Source organism: Varanus komodoensis, unplaced genomic scaffold, assembly GCF_004798865.1.
Source record: "Varanus komodoensis strain SLA01 unplaced genomic scaffold, ASM479886v1 scaffold26, whole genome shotgun sequence".
Lineage (NCBI taxonomy): Eukaryota > Metazoa > Chordata > Lepidosauria > Squamata > Varanidae > Varanus > Varanus komodoensis.
The window spans coordinates 11,682,211-11,704,277 of NW_025335684.1; the positions used below are offsets into that span (position 1 = coordinate 11,682,211).

Here is a 22,067-nt window from a genome sequence, read left to right on the forward strand (position 1 = left end):
CCTCTGAGGGTCCTATGGCTGCAGTTTGTAATATCAAAGAAGGAGGTGAGGCTTCTGAGGTGGAGGTGTGCTGGTGTGCTCAGCTGGCTGTGGGGGACCCACCCTACAGTTCAGCCTTCAGGCAGTTGGCCTGGTGTTTCCTTGCCTGCCTGGTGAAGGCTTGGCAAGGGCAGCAGGCTTCCACCACATGGCTCTGCTCCAAGCAGAAAATACACAAGGGGCCATTGGTTGGGGGCAGCTTGCCATCACTGCTCCTAAACTGAAGGTTTGAGCACCATTGTGGAGTGGAAAGAGAGAAGGGATAAGGAGAGAGGGGAGATAGAAAGCAGGTGGGTATATTTTTGAAGATTTTGTAGGGTGGAAGTAAATTGGATGAAGGAAAGGAGACAAAAATTTTTAGTAGAGGCTACTAGAAAGGGTAGAGAAAAAATGAAGGCAAGTAGGTAGCTATGGAGAGCAGAGGAGGAACTTCCTGATCCACCCACTATGGCAGATGATGAACATAGTATTGCACAGGAATCCTTCCCTCATGCCTGACTGGGGCCAGGGAGGGGATCCCACTGAGCAAATCTTAGCTATGGAATCTTCCCAAACAGGCTCCACACATGTGCAGAGCTCATATGTGTGATGCAGAGACTACAAAGAAGAAATGTAATTCATTTTGAATATACACTAGTACAGCTTTCCCCAAGCCAGTGTCTTCTGGATGTTCTGGGACTATATATCCCATTATTCCATGCCCAGCATATTGAAGAAAATGGAATTAGAAGACATAGTATAGTTTACAAAATTTGATATTGTAGTTATCTCATTTTTTATTGAGGGAAAAAACAAAACCTTAATGTCTACAGCAAGATAGGTGGCATTCACTAAATAAATACCAGTGTGCTCAGCTTTCAGAACGTGCATTTTCTAGGAGCATCATTTAGATTCTGGGTGTGCAGAATTTACACAGACCAAGTGTAGTCTTTTCATTAATTTAAAGAATGCACGTGGGTATGTACTGCTAAGTGCACAATTAAGTATTAAAATGTCATAGCTGAGAAAAACATAACTGGGCTGGAAGTAAAGAAGGAAAGGAAGGACAATACTGCAAAGTTGTACCTTGCAGAACATTCCAAGAGTAATCTATTCATTTCATTTTTATACTGCCTGATAGCTGAGGCTGTCTGGGCAGTTAACAAAAATTAAAAACATACAATTTATGTATGTTTTTAAATTGTGTCACATGTGGCCCTGCTAATTCTGTAGCCTACCATAGTGATTATGGATCAGCACAATTCTTGTGTGATGTCCACCCATGTTCATAAACAACATATTTGCAAACTTTGTTCATCACATTTAATTAAGATAGATGAAATCAGATAGGCTTTCCAGGTTTCAACAAGGAGCCCTGACATGGGCTTTGACAATAGGCAGAACTGACAAGCCCTGCACGGACAGGAAGGAAGAAGGGCAGTCCAAGTCCAGTAATGCCAACCATCTCAATCTTTAACTTCCCATACAAGCACTCACAAAATAAGCTGCTGAGAGAAGAGTCTGTGGAATCGTTGGGGTACCACTGGGGATCATGGCTGGGAGAGGCGATCCAGTTCTGCTGAGGGCTGCAGGAGGGGGATGGAAGACTTTTGGAGCTGTCACTGCCATTTAGCTTTGCTGGGGACAGAGAAACATTTTCACCTGTAAAAGGAAATAACACAAATAGTATGATTCAGTGTGTGATGAAACAGCCAGGGTTCACATCCTTAAGGAGGCGTTAGTACCTGGGAAAGAAGAAATTACTTCTTTCCAGATGTGATCCAGCCGTGTAATGTGTCCCACATAGGAAGCATAGGTCCAAATTATGTCCTCATGATCAGAGTAGAGCAAGTTATCCTATATTTACCTGCTTGCAAGGATGACTGACATTGTAACCATTCATGAAACAATTCTTCATTTTGTACATTTGCTCTTACAGTCTCTCCCTAGTGCAGCACCTCCCAGAAACGTGTCCTCTAACCTGTCATTATTTCCAATTGGAATTGGAAATAATAATTAAGCATCACTAGTCACAAGCTCACCCCAACACAAATTCAATGAGTTTGGTTCAATCCTCCACCTAATCAGGGAATATATATTGGGGATAGCTTGTTCAAAAGCACCACTATTTTAGAATATTCTCATACATCTGATATGTAAGTTTTTCATGTAGATGGGTGGGGAGACATTTGTTCAAAATAACTGTGCGTTTTAAGGTGGCAGAGCTGCATGAAGGGCTATACCACACGATTCCTTAAATTACTCAATTGTATCTCTTGTATACTCAGAGGCCTAAACAATTCCCACTCATCCCTTGACCTGGGGAGGGCTCTCAAAAATATGAACATGATCTATAAACACAATCAAAATGGACTTCTATTAAGAATGTTTGCATTCTTAAATCCAAAGAATTAAGAGGGCTTTCTCTGAAAGTGCCCTGTATGTCAAGCACCCTGCCCAAAAAGGCTATGTAATCTTCCTCCATAAGCCAGTAGCAAGTGAAGGCATTTCCCGTTAAACACCATTCAATTCCACTGTTTCTTAATTAAATTTATTGATTCTTAGTTTGGGCTTCTTTTTCTGCTATATTTAGCTTGTTAATGTCAGTGTGGTATAGTAGTTAAGAGCATGGGGCTGGGATTCAGGCAATCTGAGTTCTAGTCTCCACTCAGCCATGGAGCCAACTGGGTAACTTTAGGCCAGTAAGGCTCAGCACAAAGTACCTCACAGGGTTGGGGATAAAATTGAGAGCAGGAGGATGTAAGCTCCTATGACATCTTTAAAAGAAAAAAGGTGGGATATACATCTAATAAACAGATGTGCTTGAAGTATTGTTATGATGATGATGTGATATTTGTTCTACTTATGTTTTTAATATTTTGTAAGCTGCTTTGAGTGAGGTATAAATAGTGATATAAGCAAACAATGGCTGGGTTCAACCATAACTTGCACTGAAGAGTATGGGTTGTTGCTGAACTGTGGCTTTTTACTCAAACGTGGCTTATCATATTGTCTGAACTCTAACATGGTAGCAAATCATGGTGTCTTAACCATGGACAACCCACAGTTCACAACCTAACAAAAAACCATGTGCTCTCTTTATGGGTTGTTCATGGTTAGTAAACCTCATGGCACAAACAACGTAACAACCCACATTTCAACAGCAACCCATACTCAACTTTTGATTGTGCATTTATTGTGCTGTCTGGACCCTGACACTGCCTCTGCAAAAGGTATAAAATCTGAAGAGAATACTCCTACATTAAAATCCTAAAAAGAATACAAAGGTGAAAAGGATCAGCTGCCAAACAAGAACATGGTGATATTTTGGATGCTTGATAGCTATTTAGCTTTGTTTTGTCTCTTACCATATTGACCAGAGCTGATAGCTATTTCAATGATAGAATCACTGATCTGAGTAGCAGGCTCTCCCTGAGACAAAACATCCTCAGGGGGTCCCGGAAGAGAGATATCCAGTAGAGCAGAGACATTTGGAGGAGACAGACGGGTACTGGAAGCCTCAGATGAGGGAAGTGGTGGTGTGGAGAGACCATTCTGGAGAGAGGTTTTGGGTAGTTCTGGTAGAGAAAGGACTGGTGTTCCCTGTGGTGGTAATAATAATATTATTTGTATACATTTTCTAAAATGGCTGCACTAGCATTCTGCTGTAAGTACAACAGCCTGCCAGCCCAATAGCTACCCTACCTACATTTCTGAATACAAGAAGCTTCCTTATACTGAATTAGATGACTGACCATCAGGCTCAGTGTTGTCTACCTGGAGATGCAACAGACTGAAACTTTTGCATGCAAAGCACGTCCCTACCACTAGGCTGCAGCCCTCGTAAATTGTGCATCCCCATTCCTTTTTCTAGTCCTACAGAGTCACATTATTGCCATCATTTTCCCATTCTGCAGATAGAAAAGAGAGGCCAATCAATGGGAGAGACACAAAACCAGGCTCAGGGTAATAGTAAGCACTGCCACCCAAGTTCTCTTACTTCTCTTGCTCAAGGTAATGATTAAAATAAGACCCCTCAAATCTAAGCACACTATGATGCTGGGTTCAGATGGCACCAATTTTCTTGATTTACCTAATTTACTCAAAGATTTCTTGCAACCCACACATCCAGGTTCACGGTAAATTACAGTATGTTTTCAGCAGTGGCTTATCCTTCCTCCTCTTACTACTTTCTTCTCTATACCTTAACCCCTCCCCCCTTTAGAATACCTGTTTATCCACCATTTTCATATTCTGAATGACCTGCCTTCCCATGAGAGGCATGCTTCCTACTCCAACCCTGGTCAAAACCTTCCTTTTTAAAAGAACCTGCCTTCTAGGAGTTAGCAAGGAGGGCACCCAGTACCCGGAGGGAAAATCACATAGCAAAACTAAGATGGTTGTGTTACTGCTAGCCAATAATGTGGTAAGAATGCATGTGTCACTCAGATGGGGATTGGAAAAATGTACATGCCTAGCTGTTTTATGCCCCTATCCTTCAATAGGATAGCAAAAAAAATTGGAATAGATTCCTTGCTGTGGAGCTGGGCTGCAGACAAGTAGATGGTTATCTTACTGATGTATCTCTTCTATTTGGCTGCAACAGGCTGCACAACAAACATTTTTGAAAAGCAGCACCAGAAAGCTTGAATTCTGATTCCCCACAAAGCACTGTCATGCAGCACAATCTACCACCCCCACCAACCTGTGCTTGTCTGGGTCCACCATAAGGTTTGCTTATCTGAAGGTCACTGTTAAGGTCTAGTAAATGTTGGTTAAGAAGCTCATACTCTACCTGGAACCCATCAGGGATTGCTTCTTGCTCAGAACGTGATGGTAGGCCAAGGAATGGAACCCGACATTCACTGCTTGAATCCTGGAAAATGCAACAGAGGACAACAAAGTGAGATGTCAAGATGAGAGATCTAATAAAAGCTTGGAGAGAAAATCTGTGACACACCTGCTCCACTACTGCTACTGCTACCATGGAGGATATATCTGGTGATGAAATGAAATCTACAGTGCCCAAGATACTCAAATCCACTATTTCAATTTACTAAAGCCCTGGATTATCTTAACTGGAGACCAAGGCCAGGATATCCACACTATTGTATTTCCAATCATTATTTATGGGTGTGAAAGCTGGGCAGTGAAGAAGCTGATAGGAAGAAAATTGATGCTTCTGAAACTTGGTGCCAGAGGATAGCTTTCTGGATATCCTGAACTGACAGAAATATGAACAAGCAGGTTCAGATCAGAACTTTCCTGGGAAACAAAAATGACAAAACTGAGGTTGTCATACTTGGGGCACATCATGGGAAGGCAACACTAATCTAAGAAGATAATCATACTAGGGAAACTCAAAGGCAGAAGAAGAAAAGGAAGACCAAATTTGAAGGGGGCTGACTTCATAAAGGAAGCCACAGCTTTGAATTTACAAGGGTGGAGCAGGGCTGTCACATGATGTTTAGCTGGGTTGATGGGAAGAGTAATCTAAAACACCTGAAGGGCATGTGCAGGTTATCTGCCCTCGTTGCAATTTACAAGACACAATAAACTGTAGCAAGATTCAACAGGAAGAGCAAACTGACCGCTACAGTAGATATGGTGCCTGTGTTCTGATGCGCCAATGTTGAATCTTGAACTGTGGCCACAGCAGTCACTGCATCCGGTGACAGTGGGGAAACACCTGACAAACCTTCTGTGGCCAAAACAGGTAATGGACTGCCAGGAATAATACCAGCACTTTTGGCGGCCAAATCAATAGCACCTTTGGAGAGAGAACAGTGAGATTTTAAGAGGAAAGTCTTATGAAAGTTTGGCTTTAGGTAATGTCCGAGCATATCAAGTCCTACAAAAACCCCTTAGTGACAATGTTACAAGAGAGCTCTTTATTCTACCACCAATTCAGTATTAATCCAATTCTAGTTCTTTTCTTCCCTATTTTAATAATAATTTAAAACTCCATTCCTATAGCTTCTACTTAAAGGTGTATCACTTTTTAAAATAATCTGACCCTAATGATCTAAGTCATCTGCCTTCCCCAACCTGGGAGCTCCAGATATGCTGAAATGCAACTCCCACTGGACATACTGGCTGGTGACTGATCTAAGTTCTTGCTCAAAATGGTTTAGGCCAACATGTAATCTTTGTTTACTTAACAGGGTATCTAATCTTAGATCTTAACAGGATATCTAATGGGGGTGCAAAACAAAAGACATAGTTATAAAATGTGTAATACTGCATCCTCCTTCACAGATAGCACATTTCACTGCTAATACCCTGATTTTTTATTTTTTTGCTGAGAAACCTACTAGACAGATGGTTGGTAGCTTGAGCAGGAAGAATCTTGGGAACGATGGGGCGGGACACAGCAGCTTTTGTAAGTGATGACTGGATTGGCCGAAAAGATCCTCTTCCTAAGAATGAAGAAGCATTAAGAAATCAAAAAAAACTGTCAAAAGTAGGGAAGGCTTTTTGTTTTATTAAGAAGAAACCTGGTAGCTACACCTCTCTTTTGAGAGACAGAAGCTGCATTCATCAGGGCCACATAAACTGCTAGGTAAAGAGAATGCAGAAACTGACTGCTAGCATGGTAATAAAGACTTGAAGAGCTGGATCAGGCAGAGCCAAAACTGGAGAAGTCTCTTCCCACTGAAAGGAACCAAGAATGATGTCACAGTTTGCAGCTGGTCTGAAGAAGGCAAATTCTTTACTGGGGATCACTGAGAAAGTTGAGTATCCATAGTCGTTCGTCAAGATGGCTAAATGTTAGAGCTGGTCAGAAGACAGCCCACTGTAGGCTCTTTAACCTATGGGAAGAGTGTGAAGCATACAGGGTGAGTGCAGCCACCATTTTGAATATGCAATCACCCCATGTAGGCTGTTGTGCCATGTGACCCTCATGTAGCCCATAGACTGTTTTAGAGTTATGTAAGAATTGTTGAGCAATTCTTGCTGGATTCTTGCAACGACACTCACATCTGGTTCGTGGGCTTTGCCACAGGCATCTAGTTGGCCACTGTACAAGCAGAATGCTGGATTAAAGCTCATTCGAGCTTTCTTGGGGTGAGGAGACGAGGTTATATCCCATTCTGAACTTTGTTTCTTTGTCTCGGGATCGTACTCAAACACCCAGGAGTCATCTCTGACTCAAAAAGTCAGGTTCTCTTTCCAAACGGGCCAACAGGCCTTGGAAAACAAGTTGATGGTGTTCCTTCTGATCAGGTGACAAGTTCTTTAGATCAAGTTTTGTACACACTTTTCTCATGTTCAAATCCCGAGTCATGATTTCATGAACAATTGACTTGGTAGTTCCCATTTCCTCTGCAATTATTCTGATAGCGAACCATCGATCACAGTTGCGAACAGACCTGACTGCATCCACACCCTGTTCCTTTTTGATGAGAGGTGTCCTGATGGTTGTTCATCTTCAACACCTCCTCCTCCTTCCCTGAAGACCTTGTGGCATCGGTACACTTGTGCAGATGATAGCGCAGCTTCTCCATAAGCTTTCCTCACCATTTCCAAAGTTTCTGATGCACTTTTACCCAATTTCACACAAAATGTTATCGTGTGCCGCTGTTCCAAACTCACTTCCACTGGTCTTGATATGAGGCACTTGAACAGGGTGTCACACAAGAGAATGTCTCGACTCTGGCAGGGCTGGAATGCAACTGGTCACTGTCCTAACGTCCACCTGGCACCCCACCCCAAGTGACCTTGGCCAGCTTCTCCCTTCACAGAGCCCTTCTTGAGTGTGGTAACTTCATTCTCACTTCACTTAGCACTAGGGTGTAAGAAACACTGGGTTTGATCCACATTTAGTCTTATTTATGACTAACTTAAGCCCCACTCAAAGTATGAGAAATCTGCAACCAGCCTCATTGCAACATTATGATGCAGCAATATGCAAGAACATACAAGAAAGCTGAAAAGCAAACTCATTCACTACAAATTTATCAGCTTCACATGAACAATTATGAAAAGCCTGAGTCAAGTTTCCTATTTACTGTCATATCAAATGTGATTCCCGTTTCAATGCTTCCACCCAACAAGTGTCTTTTTGCATGAAGAGGAAGTCTATGAATGGAAATGGAGGGTCAAAGTAATATATATTTTAAAGCTCCCCAGATCTGCACTTTTCTGGGGTAGACGTGAGCATCTTCTCACAGTCCTTTACCCTAGCCCACTTCACAGGGTAGCAGGGTTTGAAGCATGTTTGCTAAGGGTGACGATCCTCAGGGGTCTATGGAACTTATTGCCCAGAACAGCATTTCTGAGTAGAATATGAAGCTCTTCAGTGGAGGGGTATGATGCACATGTACAAGGAAGAGAGAAACTGACACAGGGATGGTGAGTGCAATAAGCCAATGCTCCACAGGTACAGGAATGCTCCTTAGTGAGCATATTAATTTTAGTGGAAGAGTGGTAAAAAATCACCATCCCACTGGTCTTGCTCTACTTTCCAGTTCTTTCCTGGAAAGCTGCAGAGAAGGTACAACCGTTGCAGCTCACCTGTAATGGAAGAGTTGGATAAGATGGAGAAGGAACAGACATGCTGGGAGGGATTTCCAGATGGCCTGGGAAGCAGTGTCCTCTGAGGGAGAAAGGAAGTACAAATGAGGTCTTCAGTGAGAGATAAATTCTCTGTAAGATACAGTTACCATTTCTCATGTTTGCTATAAACATTACATTTTTCATCACACTCACTAGACCAGACTGAGAAATGTGTGTTTGTTTTGGAAAGCCCCATTCCCTTAGGAGTAGTCTGTTAGGGTCTCTGTATAATACCCCCTTCTCTTTCCCTGCTCCCTCTTCTTCTTACTCAACAAGCTTCCGGAAGGTGGAACACTCACTTTTGCCAAACATTTGTGAACTTCTGAAATAAGGTGGTGTGTTGCTCACCCCTGCATTAGTGGATGGCTGAAGGTGCATGCCTTTAGAGGTATCAGCAAAGAGAATATGAGAAGAGCACAGTTTTGTGTTGTTCATGCACTCACACTTGAACTTGTCTCATCTAATTACACCAAAACGTATCCAAGGCTGGTTTCTTGTGTGTTTGCACATATCCTATTTAAAATACCTATTTGAAATTGTTCATAACATTGTTGGGACAGTCAGTCCTAGCTGAGCATCCCTGGCAATGCTTGCACAATAGAAAGCAGAAAGTGGCATAGTAAGAGACCATTAAATTTGTCTTATCTCGATGGGGAAGGGACAAAAGTTCCAAGGAAGCAGTTAACAGGGCCTATTCAACATGTGACACAACCATTTCAGGTAACCATTTTCTCTGACCTGCACTACTAAAGGCTTCCGCAGGTGTCTGCTACGCAGTTTCCTTGGCTTTGGCAAGAAGAAATCGGATTGCATCTAGAGAGAAACAAATGGCAACACACATTATTCAGCTTATCCAGCATGAGCTTATTACTTTGCCACCCACCTGAAGGAACCTCTAGAAGATCTAGGCTGCCAGGGATGTGTTGCTTTAATGTATTATATTCTGCATGTTGCCTGATTCAGGGAAGGGAAGTCTCCAGTCCAAAATGCTAGTAAGCAGATGGAGCGAGAGATCTGAAGAGACCTTGTTGCTGCAGAACAAGAACTCTGGAAGTGAGTGGGGCAAAAAGCTCCTCCCCACAGAAGAAAGGATGCTTACTTAAGGCTGCATGCTTTTATGTTTGGGCTGAATGGAAGACCATCAGGATACCCTCCTTCATCGATGCAGAAATGGTAAAAAAAACCAGCACCATGGAATGGGTTTGTTCCCTCCTGGGTCAGAACTCCCGCTAGGTCCGTGCATCAAAATATTTCCCAAGCTCTGTTCAACCTAACTCCCAGGTCTTCTAACTATTTGAAAAACCACTGAGGAAGTTAAAATATTTAAAGAAATACAGAATTCTGAAAAACTGCCAGTGTGACTTGGGAGTCTGACTTCATTTGCTAGGGTTTCTTTTTGCAGGTGTTACCAGCATCTTAGTGATGTTTGCACATTTTAAAGCATGGACAGGGAAATCTGTTTGACCCCCAGTCCAACTCATGATACCTCAAGGTGGGACTCCTCTCCCTTGCAAAGCCCCACTCCCAGGATACTAGAAAGAAATATCCATTAGCATCTTCAGTAAGCAACTGGCAAAAGCAGGGATTTCCCTTAGCACACCACTCTGCTCCCAAAGCAGGAGGGTGAGCAGTGAGCTAACAGCTTTGTTCGCTCTGTATCCTCTCCAGCGTGGAAGGCATGAAACAGGTAAAGCCACCTAAGATGTCAATTGGAGGAAAGCCCATGTGCAATGAAGCCAATTGGAGGAATGTTCACTCTGCTGGCACCTCAGCTGGGTGTTTTCCTGGATGCAGCTCTCCCTAGCAGGAGAGGTAAAACTTGGTTCTCAACTGTAGGAAGAAATCTGGATGGCTCTTGAGTTGGGGACTAGATGATATCAGGGCCCCCCACCCACCTCATGACACCTGCCTATGGTAGCTCTCCAGCTTTAAAGTACCACATACACCTGGATAAACTTACACTGATTGTGTCCAAGCGCTGCCGGAATGATAACTCTGTTTCTTTGCTTTGCAAGAAAAGCTTCCCATGTCTGCTGTTGGGTGGGAGAGTTGTGGGGACAGCAAAGAGGCCCCCATCTGCATCAGCACTTCCGGAACTTGATGGACCAGCCACCAAGAGGGGTCTAGAGGGGTTTCTCAAACCTGGCAGGATGCAATCAAAACACAAGTACTGAACTATTGACAATTACAGTGTCCACTGGAGAAATGCTTGGAGACAAAGGACCATTTCCACAGAGTAACCTGATAGTAAGTCTTCATGAAATAATGCTGAGCATCATTCTGTGAACTTGCTCTTAAAATGAGCACATGAGCCACAAGCTGCAAATTAAGTGTGTATTCAAACTACAGTAATTTAGGATTCTAACGGTCCCCAGCTCTATTCTGCTTCCAGCAGAATCTCATTTCCATATTTTTATTACTATGACACACACTTACGTATAGAATACTGGGCTGAAGAAACAGCCCAGCTAATATCAGAACATACTATCACCATTGCTGATACCAGTATTAAACTGTTCAGTTTATAGTCAAAGGTAGCAATTATATAGGCTATAGAGGGGAAAAACTCTGCAGTCACACATGCCCTTTTGCAGGAGTGCAGAACCATTGTTGGGCATTGGGTAGTTGCTTCAATTAGCCCTTCACAGCTAGATGGTATCAATCAGCATGGCCACATCCACAGACATCACATCGTTCAGTCTGTCTTCCTCCAGGCTGAGAGAAGCACTAAGTTCCATGACACTCTGAGCATGGAAAATGAGATTTGGTCAGTGCTTGGAAGAACAGCTGAACTTCCTGTTGCTTGCATTCCTGGAGACTGGAAATAGCCATGTGTACTCCTTGGTAGTTACGCCCTGCCCCTTGAAGTACCCCAGGCTCCATAGGCAACTCTGCTTTAGTTCATTCCAGATGATATTACAGAAATGCACACTCTGCCTAAAACCAGCTAATGAATTTCAACTGGTTCAGAATATGGCTGTCAGACTGTTATCTGGGATGGATGCATCAAACTGTACAACCTCCTATTTTGTTCCATCTGCATTGCTTTTGAGTCTCCCCTGTCATGTTCCGGTTTTGACTTATAAAGCCCTACATGTTTCTGTGGCCCCGTTTACACTGCTTCCAAAAACACCAAACCATGCCCAGAATTTGGATTTCTACGCTGCAGAATTTGGACAGCATTGCTGCACTGCACAGGACCTGTTTCTCTTCATGGAGGACTTACCTGAGGAGCTGGAAGTGGCACTGGGGGAAAAGGTCTTCTTGTGAAAGGCAGGCTGATTGCGTGCGCAGCCTGGACTCCTGGTGCTGATGGCAATCACCTTCCCAGGAGGGGTGAGGGCATGCTCCTCTTGAATGGGCTTTATAGGGGATGTTGCAACAGAGTTCATTTCAGGGGTCTGAGAGGGAAGAGAAATGGTTGAATCTCAACAGTTTTATGCTGGAAGAAAGAAAGATTGCCCTGGACAACTGGGGAATATACACATGCAAAGCTTTGTGTAATTGCCCTCCTCTCCTCTCCTCTTCTCCCCTCCCAAGAGGAGCTTTCAACAGATAAACATTAGTCGAAATACACACTTGGCGCAACCCAGATACTTTTGCCTTGCAGTTGATGCAGAGTTCTTTGTAATGCAAAGCATGCAAGTAGTTACTCCAAAGAGAGCCAGTATGATGTAGTGGTTGAATGTGGGAGTGGGAGATTTGGGTTCTAGTCCCCACTCAGCCATGGGTGACTCTGGGCCAGTCACAGACTCTCAGCCCAGCCTACCTCACCTGGTTGTTGTTGTGAGGATAAGATGGAGATGAGAAGGAGAATTAAGTGAGCTGCCTTCAGTTCCTTGGAAGGAAAAAGGCAGGGTATAAATATAATAAATAGAAGCACACACAGTGCTTTGACACAGACCACTTTATTATCCAAGCTCCGTGTCCTCCCTGCTAATGATGAGAGATCCTGAGCAGCTAAGTTCACATCCAGAGCACTGGAGCAATGCTTCTTAGCATCATCTTGACAAGCAGAAGTGGGCAGCCTACATGAGGCCTATGGGTACTTTCAATCTGCATGACTAGCTGTGCATCCCCTGACGTTGCCATTGCTGTTGCAGTAATCTCTGCAGAGGGAGAAGGCACGTAGGCATGACACCTCTTACACCTCTTCCTTTTCTGCAGAATCAGGGTTTGGGGAGCAGTTCTGCTGGGATTTCAGCAACAACTTCTGGCAGGAGAGGGAGGGCTGCAGACCCTGAAGGGTTCTAGTGGGTAGTCAACACAGCCTTCCAACCCCAAAATGCTGACTACTCTTGGCCAACAATAGCTCTATAATGATACATAATATTGAACAAACATTACAGAAAAGATACTGAATATTTTCACATGAACCCAAAAACAGAGCATAAAAAGAATGGAAAAGATTCAAAAATAAGCAGCTCCTTCAATTGCGGCATCCACAATTAAAATGTGGTGTTAACTGACATTAGAAGGAGCCAGCTCATCAGCAGATTCAACTTGAGACTTGCCACCGATAGGTTCCTTGGTTGCCACTGGTGACTAGGGATCGCTCCCATACAGTCAGGTGCTCATCTACAGCAGAGGTGGGCAATTTGTGCTGCTCTCCTCATCACTGACTATGCTGGTAATGCCTGACAAGAATTAAGGCCCTTCAGATGTTTTGGCCTGCAAGATGCTCAGTCCAATTCTAGAGACTTTGATATATATCATGTTCCCACTGGATAAGCAGCTCCTTTAAAAAACTAAAACAAAAAGCAGCAGCAGCAGCAAGAAATCCACTGCACATGCCCAAGACTAGAGAGTCAGCTTTCAGCATACAGAAGCTGCTTGCTTTGCAAGCATCAATAGCAGTTTTGTTTCTTTCCAGCCTAACTACAAAAAGTGGACTATCTGCTCTTATCTCTTTGTGCTCATCCCTTCCTGTTAGCCAGGGGTTGAATCACCACCCATGCACAAATGATTAGTTCTTGAAGCTGTGCATGATCACCCAGACCTAAGTTCCCCATTCCAAAGTGCTTTGTCACTTACTGCCAAGTATCTGGAAGATTCCAGATACTGAGTGTATACACTCGCCCATGCACACACACAAGCTGTCCGTAGTGAAGGCTGACTGTCCCTGTTCTGCCTACTTGGTGATTAGGAGATACACTTGCACAATATTTAGATACACCCAGTGATTAGAGGAAGCCTGCAATAGCTCTGGATAGTTGGGCAAGATGGAAAAGGAGCATTTGGCTAAAAATAAAATAAAAAGACTTTTCTCTGGATTTAAACATACATACATATAGTATTCAGCTGGAGGGCAATAGCTCTGAACATGAATCCAAATTATACTTACTGGTTTGGGGTTCACTTCAGTGGAAATGAGTTTTAAGAGGCAGTTGAGGAGTCTCTGCTTGTGACAGGCAGCTGACGGAGAAACAGATTTCGATTCAGGCATCTGCTCTCCACTATCCTGGGTTTCCGGCTCCAAGACAGCCAGCCAGTCATACTCTAGCTGCAACTTGTTCGGCTTGCCCATCATGAGGTAGACTTCAGCCAAAGTAAGGCTCTCGGAGGTCCGCAGGCTCCATCCCTCCTCTCTGACCTGCTGCACAAGGCGGCTTGGGTCATCCTTGAGAGACTTTGTGACCAACTGTCCCTGAGGTGGCTGCGGTGGCGGCAGTGAGGTGTTGAGCTTCTCCTGAGAGTCCTCCATGGCTGAATCAGATAGCTCCTTTGTGTAGGATTCTGTCGGTGGTCCACAGCAATGGAGGGCCTGAGTTTCAGATCCGGATGGGCCACAGCCAGGCAATGCTTCACCTCTTGCCAGCCATGTGGGACTGAGGAGATCCGCCTCTGTGCCACCAGGCAAAAGCTTCCTGGGAGGGGAGCTCTCCGGCAAGGCAAAAGCTTTCCCGTTTGGCCTGTCTACACAGAGACACTTCTCTGGGACAATGAGGTCCTGGCAGGACTTCATGTACCGAGGAAATGGGTCAAGCAAGGAGAGTTCCTCCAAATCAGGGGGGATGCTGCCACAGTCACAGTTTGCGCTGCTGGAAGAGGTCCCAGTCGCTGGGGCGATGGCCGGAGCGTCCCTCCCCTCAGCACCACAGGCTGTGAGAGTTGGCTTCTCCAGACTCCCACCTGGGTCCTGAAGCCCAGAAGGGGGTTTATCAAGACTGTGCACAATGCTAAGACTTGGCAATGCTCCTTCCACAAGCCCAGCCTCTGGGGAGCAGTCCTCAGTGTTTGCAGTTGCATCAAGTGTGGACTGAGTGTTCCTGTTTGCTTCTGTAGTGCTCTCTGCCCGGGTCCCACTCCTGACTTCTGTTCCCCGAGGGTATTTCACCTGTCCTCTGGCTGTCCCCTGGCCACTCTGTATGCCCAGGATTTGGGCAGGTGGCAGTAAATGAGAGTCCTTCGTATTCTGCTTGCACCTGCCAGATTCCTGCCAATGCACTGTACAGAAAGCTTTGGAGTGGACAACCCTGGCAACGCCAGGCAGAGGTGTCAGTGTACAGTTCTCCCCTGGGAAGAGATGAAGCATCACTTTTTCCTCAGAATAGCTGCCACTTGCATCAGAATTCCTGGCATCTTGTAGTTGCCTTTCTGCTAGTGTTTTACGCTAAATGTGGGACATTAAGGATTACAGCATGATTTCAAAAGGAGATAAAGCCTCTTTATAATCCCCCTAACTGCCCCCAGTCAAGGAAAGCAAATCTGTAGCTATTAAATGGCATTTGACTGACACACTACATGTGCTAAACAGGGGTGGGGAGGATAAATTTTACTGATATTATTTTATTGTATGGTTGGTATTTTATTCTTTGATTGTAAGTCATTCAGTGAGCCTATGGCTAATTGGGCAGCATATAAATCAATTAAATAAATGAATGAATAACTAAAAAGGATAAAATCAATGCTACTGGCTTCAAGAACTTCAGGGCCAGTTCCGTGAAGATTCTATCCAAGAACATACAAGAAAAACGTTGAATGGAGACAAACTTCTGAGCAAGGAAAAAAAGGATACAATACGCACTTCATGGAGAGCCCACTTCTGTTTCAGGAACTCAATGAGGCTAGATACCTTACGATGCAGCTCCACAATCATTCTGGAAAGCCATGTAGGAAAGAATACAGTAGTGGAGTCAGCAAATGGTAGCACAGTAATACTGTATTACACCAGTCATAGAATAAACCAGGGGCACATAATCTCCTCAGCCCTGAAGCCTGGAAGTCAGGGGCCACGTCTAAGCACTCTGGCGCACGCGCAGACAGACACCCCAGCGGTATGTGAGAGTGGGAGTATATGAGTATATAGAGTATACTATATAGAGTATAGTCTCATAGAGTATATGAGACTCTCCAGAGGAGGGAGCAGCAAGTGCAGGCGGTGGAGGGGAAGGCAATGCTGGCAACCCATGAGGGAAGTAGGCAGTTCCTAGGCAGCAGGTTATGCCCTCCTGGCATACGAAATGTAATTCCATCTTTTTCTGTTACACATGAAAATGCACACAAAATCAGGGAGTGAACCCCTCTAATTTCTAATTCACTGGTGAGAGGAAAAAATATATACAGTTAGTATTAATGAAGATGAGGATGCTGTCACAGGGACTCAGAACATGTGGTCACTTGGATTCTGGCCCTTCTGGAAGGAGAGTGAATAATCAGAAATGGTCTATTAGCAGAGACCAGAATAGTTCACACAGTCCCATACAATCCTAGTTCTTCTCTTAATCATACTGATGACTCCTTGTAGTATTATCCGCAATCAAGAAACCAACTTTTAGTTCCAGATTCACATCCACTCATCCATACTAAGTCTCCTGCTCTAGGGTACCTGAGACGTGGATTCTGGGCCAGGCTCTGCACACGGGCCCATGCATGATTATTCCGTGGTTGCAGCTCCACAGGGACCTTCAGCGGAAGACGCACTGGCTTCTGATCCTCCTCATCACTAATGCCTGAGGAAAAAGCAAGAAAAATGCCTTAAGTAAAGCTGTGGTAACAATGCAGCACATTTTTTTTCATAAATGGAACTAAAGGTGGGGAGAAATTAAGTTTCAAGAATGTGGTATCTTGGGTTGTTGAAACTCTCCTTGATGCACTGAGAACAAGCCAAGCAGGCTGAGGTGGTGGTTTCTATTGGTACAAACAATTCAACCTTGAGGGTGCCAGTAAAAATTCAAAGTTTCCTAGGCCATCACCATACACTGTATACATCAAAAACTGAGGGCTAAGAAGAGAGTCTGATGCCCTTCTAGAGTGTAAGGAGAGGCAGGCAGAGGAGCCCTACTAAAATGGCAAGGTGGCAGAACAAGGGGGAATGGTTGTGCTAACTGCAAATGTGCCAGTTTGCTTGGCTGGGGATGTAAAATTATTGAGCTGGAAGCAGTGAAAGAGGAGAAACATCTACGGGGATTAACACTTTAAGAAATGCTTATGGTCTGAGAAAATGTAAACACAAGGACAAAACAGTTATCCCCAACTAGAGTACTGGTGCAGAGTATTTTAAGAATAGTGCATACAGTACAAGAGCAGGGACGACAGCAGACTGCCTGCCAGCAACACTACAAATTCTGTGCGCGCGTCTGTGGCTACATGCAGGTGCTTTAAAAGTGGAAGAAGCAGACAAATTATGTTGTCCCTGAGGACATATGAAAGCTGGAATGCTAAGGAACACAGGCTGTGGGTAGGCAAACAGATCAGTGCTAAAGAAAAATAAGGTAACAGGGTTCCACAACAAACTCAAAGCCTGCTTAATTTTTGCATCACCTTTCAATCTGGCAAATTCGAAGTGCTTAAAAATAAGGGATACTCATTCAGCTAATAACTCAAGTGACCACATGACTATTTCAGCACATGCCAAACTGGGCCTGGTTTCCCTTAGGCCACAACCTCATCGTACTCTTTGGTTATGTGACGTGACCCAGAGATTTTCAGGGTCTTTCCTGAAAATTTGTCCCAACCTCCTTTCCCTCCTGAGGTCTCTTACATACCGTCTGGATCACAGAGTTTTTTAAGCGCCCTGCACATTGGTGCTTTGATGCGAAGATTCCTCCCTTTGTAGCGGACAGTTGTAGCCCTAGAAATGTCAACAAGAGTGGGACAACTGAAGGCACAAGCAACACAGCAACTTTCTGAAGTACGCAAATCCCCACGTTATATAGGCTGCTGTTGTATGTGATACCACAACTATGGAATGTGCTTCCCAGAGAGGTTCACCTGGAGCCTACTTGATATTCTTTTCGGCACCAGGTAAAAATATTCTTTTATTTGCCCTCCATTTTAAATGTTAGGAATTTTAATCAGGTTTTAAATTCACAGTTGCTTTTTGATTCTGCTTCTGTTTTTGATTTTGTTTCGATTTTCCTTCATTTGTGAAATGTTATTGGCTTCATGTGCATAGTCAACTATTTATTTAATTATTGTTAGTTTGTCGGATTGTTTGCTTTGATTTTTGTAAGCTGCCCTGAGACGCTTTTGCATGTAGGGCGGGGTTTAAATATTTAAAATGAAATAAATAAATAAATACATAAATACTCCATGGTACAATGCCCACGGTGCTCAGTGATTTTCTCCGTATTGTCACTGACAATAAGCACGCATTCTTCTGATTCAGCACGCTGCAGCCCTAAAACCCACATGACATCTGCTGTGTGGATCCTGTAGCAGCCCACATGCTAGATTCATGAAACCACCATCCGTGCAGGTAGTAAATTCATGGCACAGAAAAGTGACAGCAATGTTCTCCCCGTCTCTTACAAATTCAGTCCAGCCTAACCATGACAGAAAAATGGAACCTCCGTGTTCATAGTTTCAGAGGCTTAAAACATCACTTACTGGGGCCAAATAGGGGAGGGCTGTTGCCTTTGTGTCCAGCTGGCAGGCTTTCACAAGAATCTGGCTGGCCACTCCTCGAAAAAGAATGCTGGAGAAGACAGACCGGGGAAGGCAACGTGTGGTCTACAACCCGTGTCTGATCCAGCCAGCGGTGAGGGTTGATGGGAGCCGTAAACCAAGGCTCAAAAGGAGGCCACACACGGCCCACTCCTGCACTAGATCTTGAGGCAGACCCAGCAGGACTATTCTTAGCTTGCACTTCTGGTTGTGCATGGCATTTTCTCAAGGGATTTAAACAGCTCCCAAGCAATCCAAACCCTGTTCTATGTGAACCTTCTGCCAACTATGTATACGCACTTTGACGGAGTTTATTACCATGAAGAGGAATTTATTTCAGGCAGGCTAAAAGTGCCTGTGCATAATGTTTGAATTAAATCAGCATTCTGGAACATGTTGTGAACCAGTAGCCAACATCCACAGAGGGGCTCTCAGAAGACCCCATTTTGCAACAAATGACTCCACATCTCACACCGCTGGCTAAACCAGGTGCAATCACAAACTCTAATGAATGCCCTATTAACTTGCCTTATAAGGAAGGAAGGGAAAAAAGGGAGATTAAAAAACTGGAAATGATGAAAAGGGGCCAATGTATATTAACTCAGTGGCTGCAATAAGTACAAAGCACAATCTCGAAGGATATGCAGAACCATGTTGCAATATAGTGAGCAGCAGAAATAGAAGGTGACCTTCATATCACATCTGAGGATGTGAGGACGATTTGCTCACTGCAGTTGTACAGAACCAGCCATGTGGCACCTGCAAGCTCTATACTGTTCTTCAATAGTGTGGCGTTTCATTCTTGAGACAATGTGATTGCTTAGGAGCTATTCCTCTTTCCCTGCTTGGAGTGAAAGCCTGCATTTTTTAAAACAACAGTCAAAGTCCAAAGTCTTTGCTCTAAATTAGGGAAGGACAATTTCAAGTGGACTGGAAGCTGACCTGGAGCACCTGTGGGTTGCATTTCTGTTTCAGCTAGTGGCAGAAAAAAAGAAAAGAAAAAAGGAGCAAACTGCTACAAAGGCTTAGACAGACACATTTAGCTTGTTTTAAAGCTGTTTATACTCTGATGGCAAATCTCTATGTCTCTTTATCTTCGGTGTGGTAGAAACCACAGAGGGCGGTAGGGGGCATGCGTTCCCCACACTTATTTTGAATTATGGATTACACTGTTTAGTTGCTTTATAAAAGCATTTCCTTAGCGCTCTGGAAGGCACAACAATCAATGATCTATTTTGTGTTCAAAGAAAAATACGTACCCAACCTGGATAAGCTCATTAAGTTTTGCTGCATTTTTGTCATCCATGCCTTTAATTAAAAGAGAAAAACAAAACAGACAGTATTTTAGAAATAACACCTGGCAGGACAAGAAACCACCAGCATATGGACCTTAATGTGGTTAGCTTTAAATGGGGCTTGGACAATTTCACGAAGGATCATTGACTAGTAAGTCCAGATGGTTATATGTTACCTACAGTGCCAGGGACAGGATGCCTGCATATACTAGTTGCTTAGGTTGCACTTGTGCTGTTTGTGTTTGTGTGCAGCTCATGGATATCCCAGGGGCAGCAACTACGAGAACAGAATTTTGGACTAGATGGAAGTTAATCTGATCCAGCAGGGCTCTTCTTATGTTCTCATGTTTACAGTTTCTTATAAGTAGATCATTTTGATTAACATCCTATAATGAGAATTTTATGAAGTTAATCTAGCAAACGCACACATAAAAACCAATTAACCACATGCATGATATGCCTACCCTAGCAGACAGGTCCTCAAATACCCCATCTGAGACACACTCTGACTAAAGAAATAAGAAAGAATTAATCTCCCTATAAATACCTGAAATATGTCCATTCTAGAAGGAAGGAAGGATGGAAGGAGGAAGGGTTTTTGAAAGATGGTGTGATGATTAATAGGCAGTGGTGGGATGAGATGTACACAAATAAGAAAGAAATAAAAGGGAGGCCGTGTGATAAAGGGGCTGGCACTGCCACCATATGGACCCAGCAATCTCTCCAATGTGTCAGGTCCATGTGTAAGACAATCCAGCTCAATACATTAAATCACATTTCAATTTGTAGATTAAAAGACTGAACTTTATCTCCATTGTAATGCTCAAGATTTCCCACTGTAAATATGCTGTTATGGCATTAGCAAAAAGATCTTGAATGTCACATACGGATCTCTGTTACCAAGGCAGCACAGTATTGTGGAAGGCTCACAGCCCTCCACATGCCTTGATGCAGGATAGTCTGCCTGCAAATGTACACTCAACATGGCGATTTGGCAGGGAATTCCTATTTCCCCAGCAATGCAGAAAGATACTGGCTTGTTATGTTTCACTCATGTTCCTTCACAGGGTACAGGACTGGGATCCAGGCAATCTTAGCCATGGAGCTCACTGGGTGACTTGGGCTAATCAGACTCCCAGCTCAACAGGATTCTTGTGAAGACTGGGAGAAGAATTATGTAAGCTGCCTTGAGTTTCTTGGAAGGAAAAACGGTGAGATATTTTATTTATTTATAACATTTATATGCCGTCCCTTATGCATGGCATCTCAGGATGGCTTACAAATCGGATATAATAGCTAACTAAATAAAAGATACCATCATGGATTGTTTAATCCTTGGAACATATTTGGCACCATTTCCATAATTACCCATCCAGGTACAGGTATTCTTATTAACCAATCCTGGATGTCATACTTGCTTGTTGAGGAAACAAGTCTTAAATAACTCTACAAGAGACCATCAGTCGTTTGAGGATTGTTTCCACACAGTAAGCCATCCTGCCTGGGTTTGGACAATGAGACAAGTAACAGCTAGGTAACAGTAATCAGGAAACTGGTACTGGGTATACACCAGGGATCAAATTAAGACACAGTGGTTTGTTTTGATTGTGTCAACTGAGACACAATCTTTGCTAAGGTAGGTTTAGCAAAAGAAGGGCAATTGGAATTCAAAAGTCCCTAAGTAAATTTGCCTAAAACTATGTGTGTATGCCAGAGAGAAGCTATATTTTGTTGGAGAGAATGCACATATTTTACCACTACATGGAGCTTGTGAAAATCCTTTGGATAATCTGGATGGAAAGGTGGGACAGCCCAGCTTTGTCTTTCTGCGACTGAATCCACAAGAGGATGTAGGGCAACAGTTAGCTGGTACTGTGGCTCAGACTAAAATCTGAAAGACCCAGGTTCAATTCCAACTCAGTATAAACATTGTCACTATGTCTCAGCCTAACCTACCTGACAAAATTGCTGAAAGGATAAAAAGGCACACTGGAACAAAAAAGCATATGCCAGTGTGAGCTTCCTGGAAGAAAGGTTGTTATCAATGCAATGAAATAAAAATTGACAGCTAGATCAAGGAAAGTGTCCAGTGTGCAAATATAAATATCCTGCTGTGATATGTCACAGAACGTACAATAAAACATTGCATGAAATAATGTAGTAATCTTCCTTCCATGCACAGAGAATTTTCTCAAATGGACATTCATATGAACCTGCCATTAACAAGAAGTGACTTTGGCTGTCACAACATGACAGCTAATTGTGGCTAGAATGCAGAGAAGAAGAAAAAATCAAATCAAATGAAAG

At 43.5% G+C, this 22,067-nt stretch overlaps 1 protein-coding gene across 3 annotated transcripts in view; it reads right to left on the bottom strand.

The window, feature by feature from the left end:
• Window positions 1-22,067, bottom strand: part of CRAMP1 (cramped chromatin regulator homolog 1) — a 45,465-nt gene that overhangs the window by 8,567 nt on the left and 14,831 nt on the right. For all 3 annotated transcript variants that reach the window (XM_044433290.1, XM_044433289.1, XM_044433288.1), the window contains exons 6-19: window positions 19,725-19,773; window positions 17,565-17,650; window positions 16,406-16,529; window positions 15,596-15,677; window positions 13,922-15,190; window positions 11,804-11,978; window positions 10,538-10,719; window positions 9,316-9,390; window positions 8,536-8,617; window positions 6,333-6,437; window positions 5,610-5,788; window positions 4,814-4,894; window positions 3,387-3,621; window positions 1,516-1,680 (exon numbers count right to left, since the gene is read on the bottom strand). In XM_044433290.1, the coding sequence (XP_044289225.1) occupies window positions 1,516-1,680; window positions 3,387-3,621; window positions 4,814-4,894; window positions 5,610-5,788; window positions 6,333-6,437; window positions 8,536-8,617; window positions 9,316-9,390; window positions 10,538-10,719; window positions 11,804-11,978; window positions 13,922-15,190; window positions 15,596-15,677; window positions 16,406-16,529; window positions 17,565-17,650; window positions 19,725-19,773 (2,889 nt within the window). The remainder of the gene's footprint in view (window positions 1-1,515; window positions 1,681-3,386; window positions 3,622-4,813; window positions 4,895-5,609; window positions 5,789-6,332; window positions 6,438-8,535; window positions 8,618-9,315; window positions 9,391-10,537; window positions 10,720-11,803; window positions 11,979-13,921; window positions 15,191-15,595; window positions 15,678-16,405; window positions 16,530-17,564; window positions 17,651-19,724; window positions 19,774-22,067) is intronic.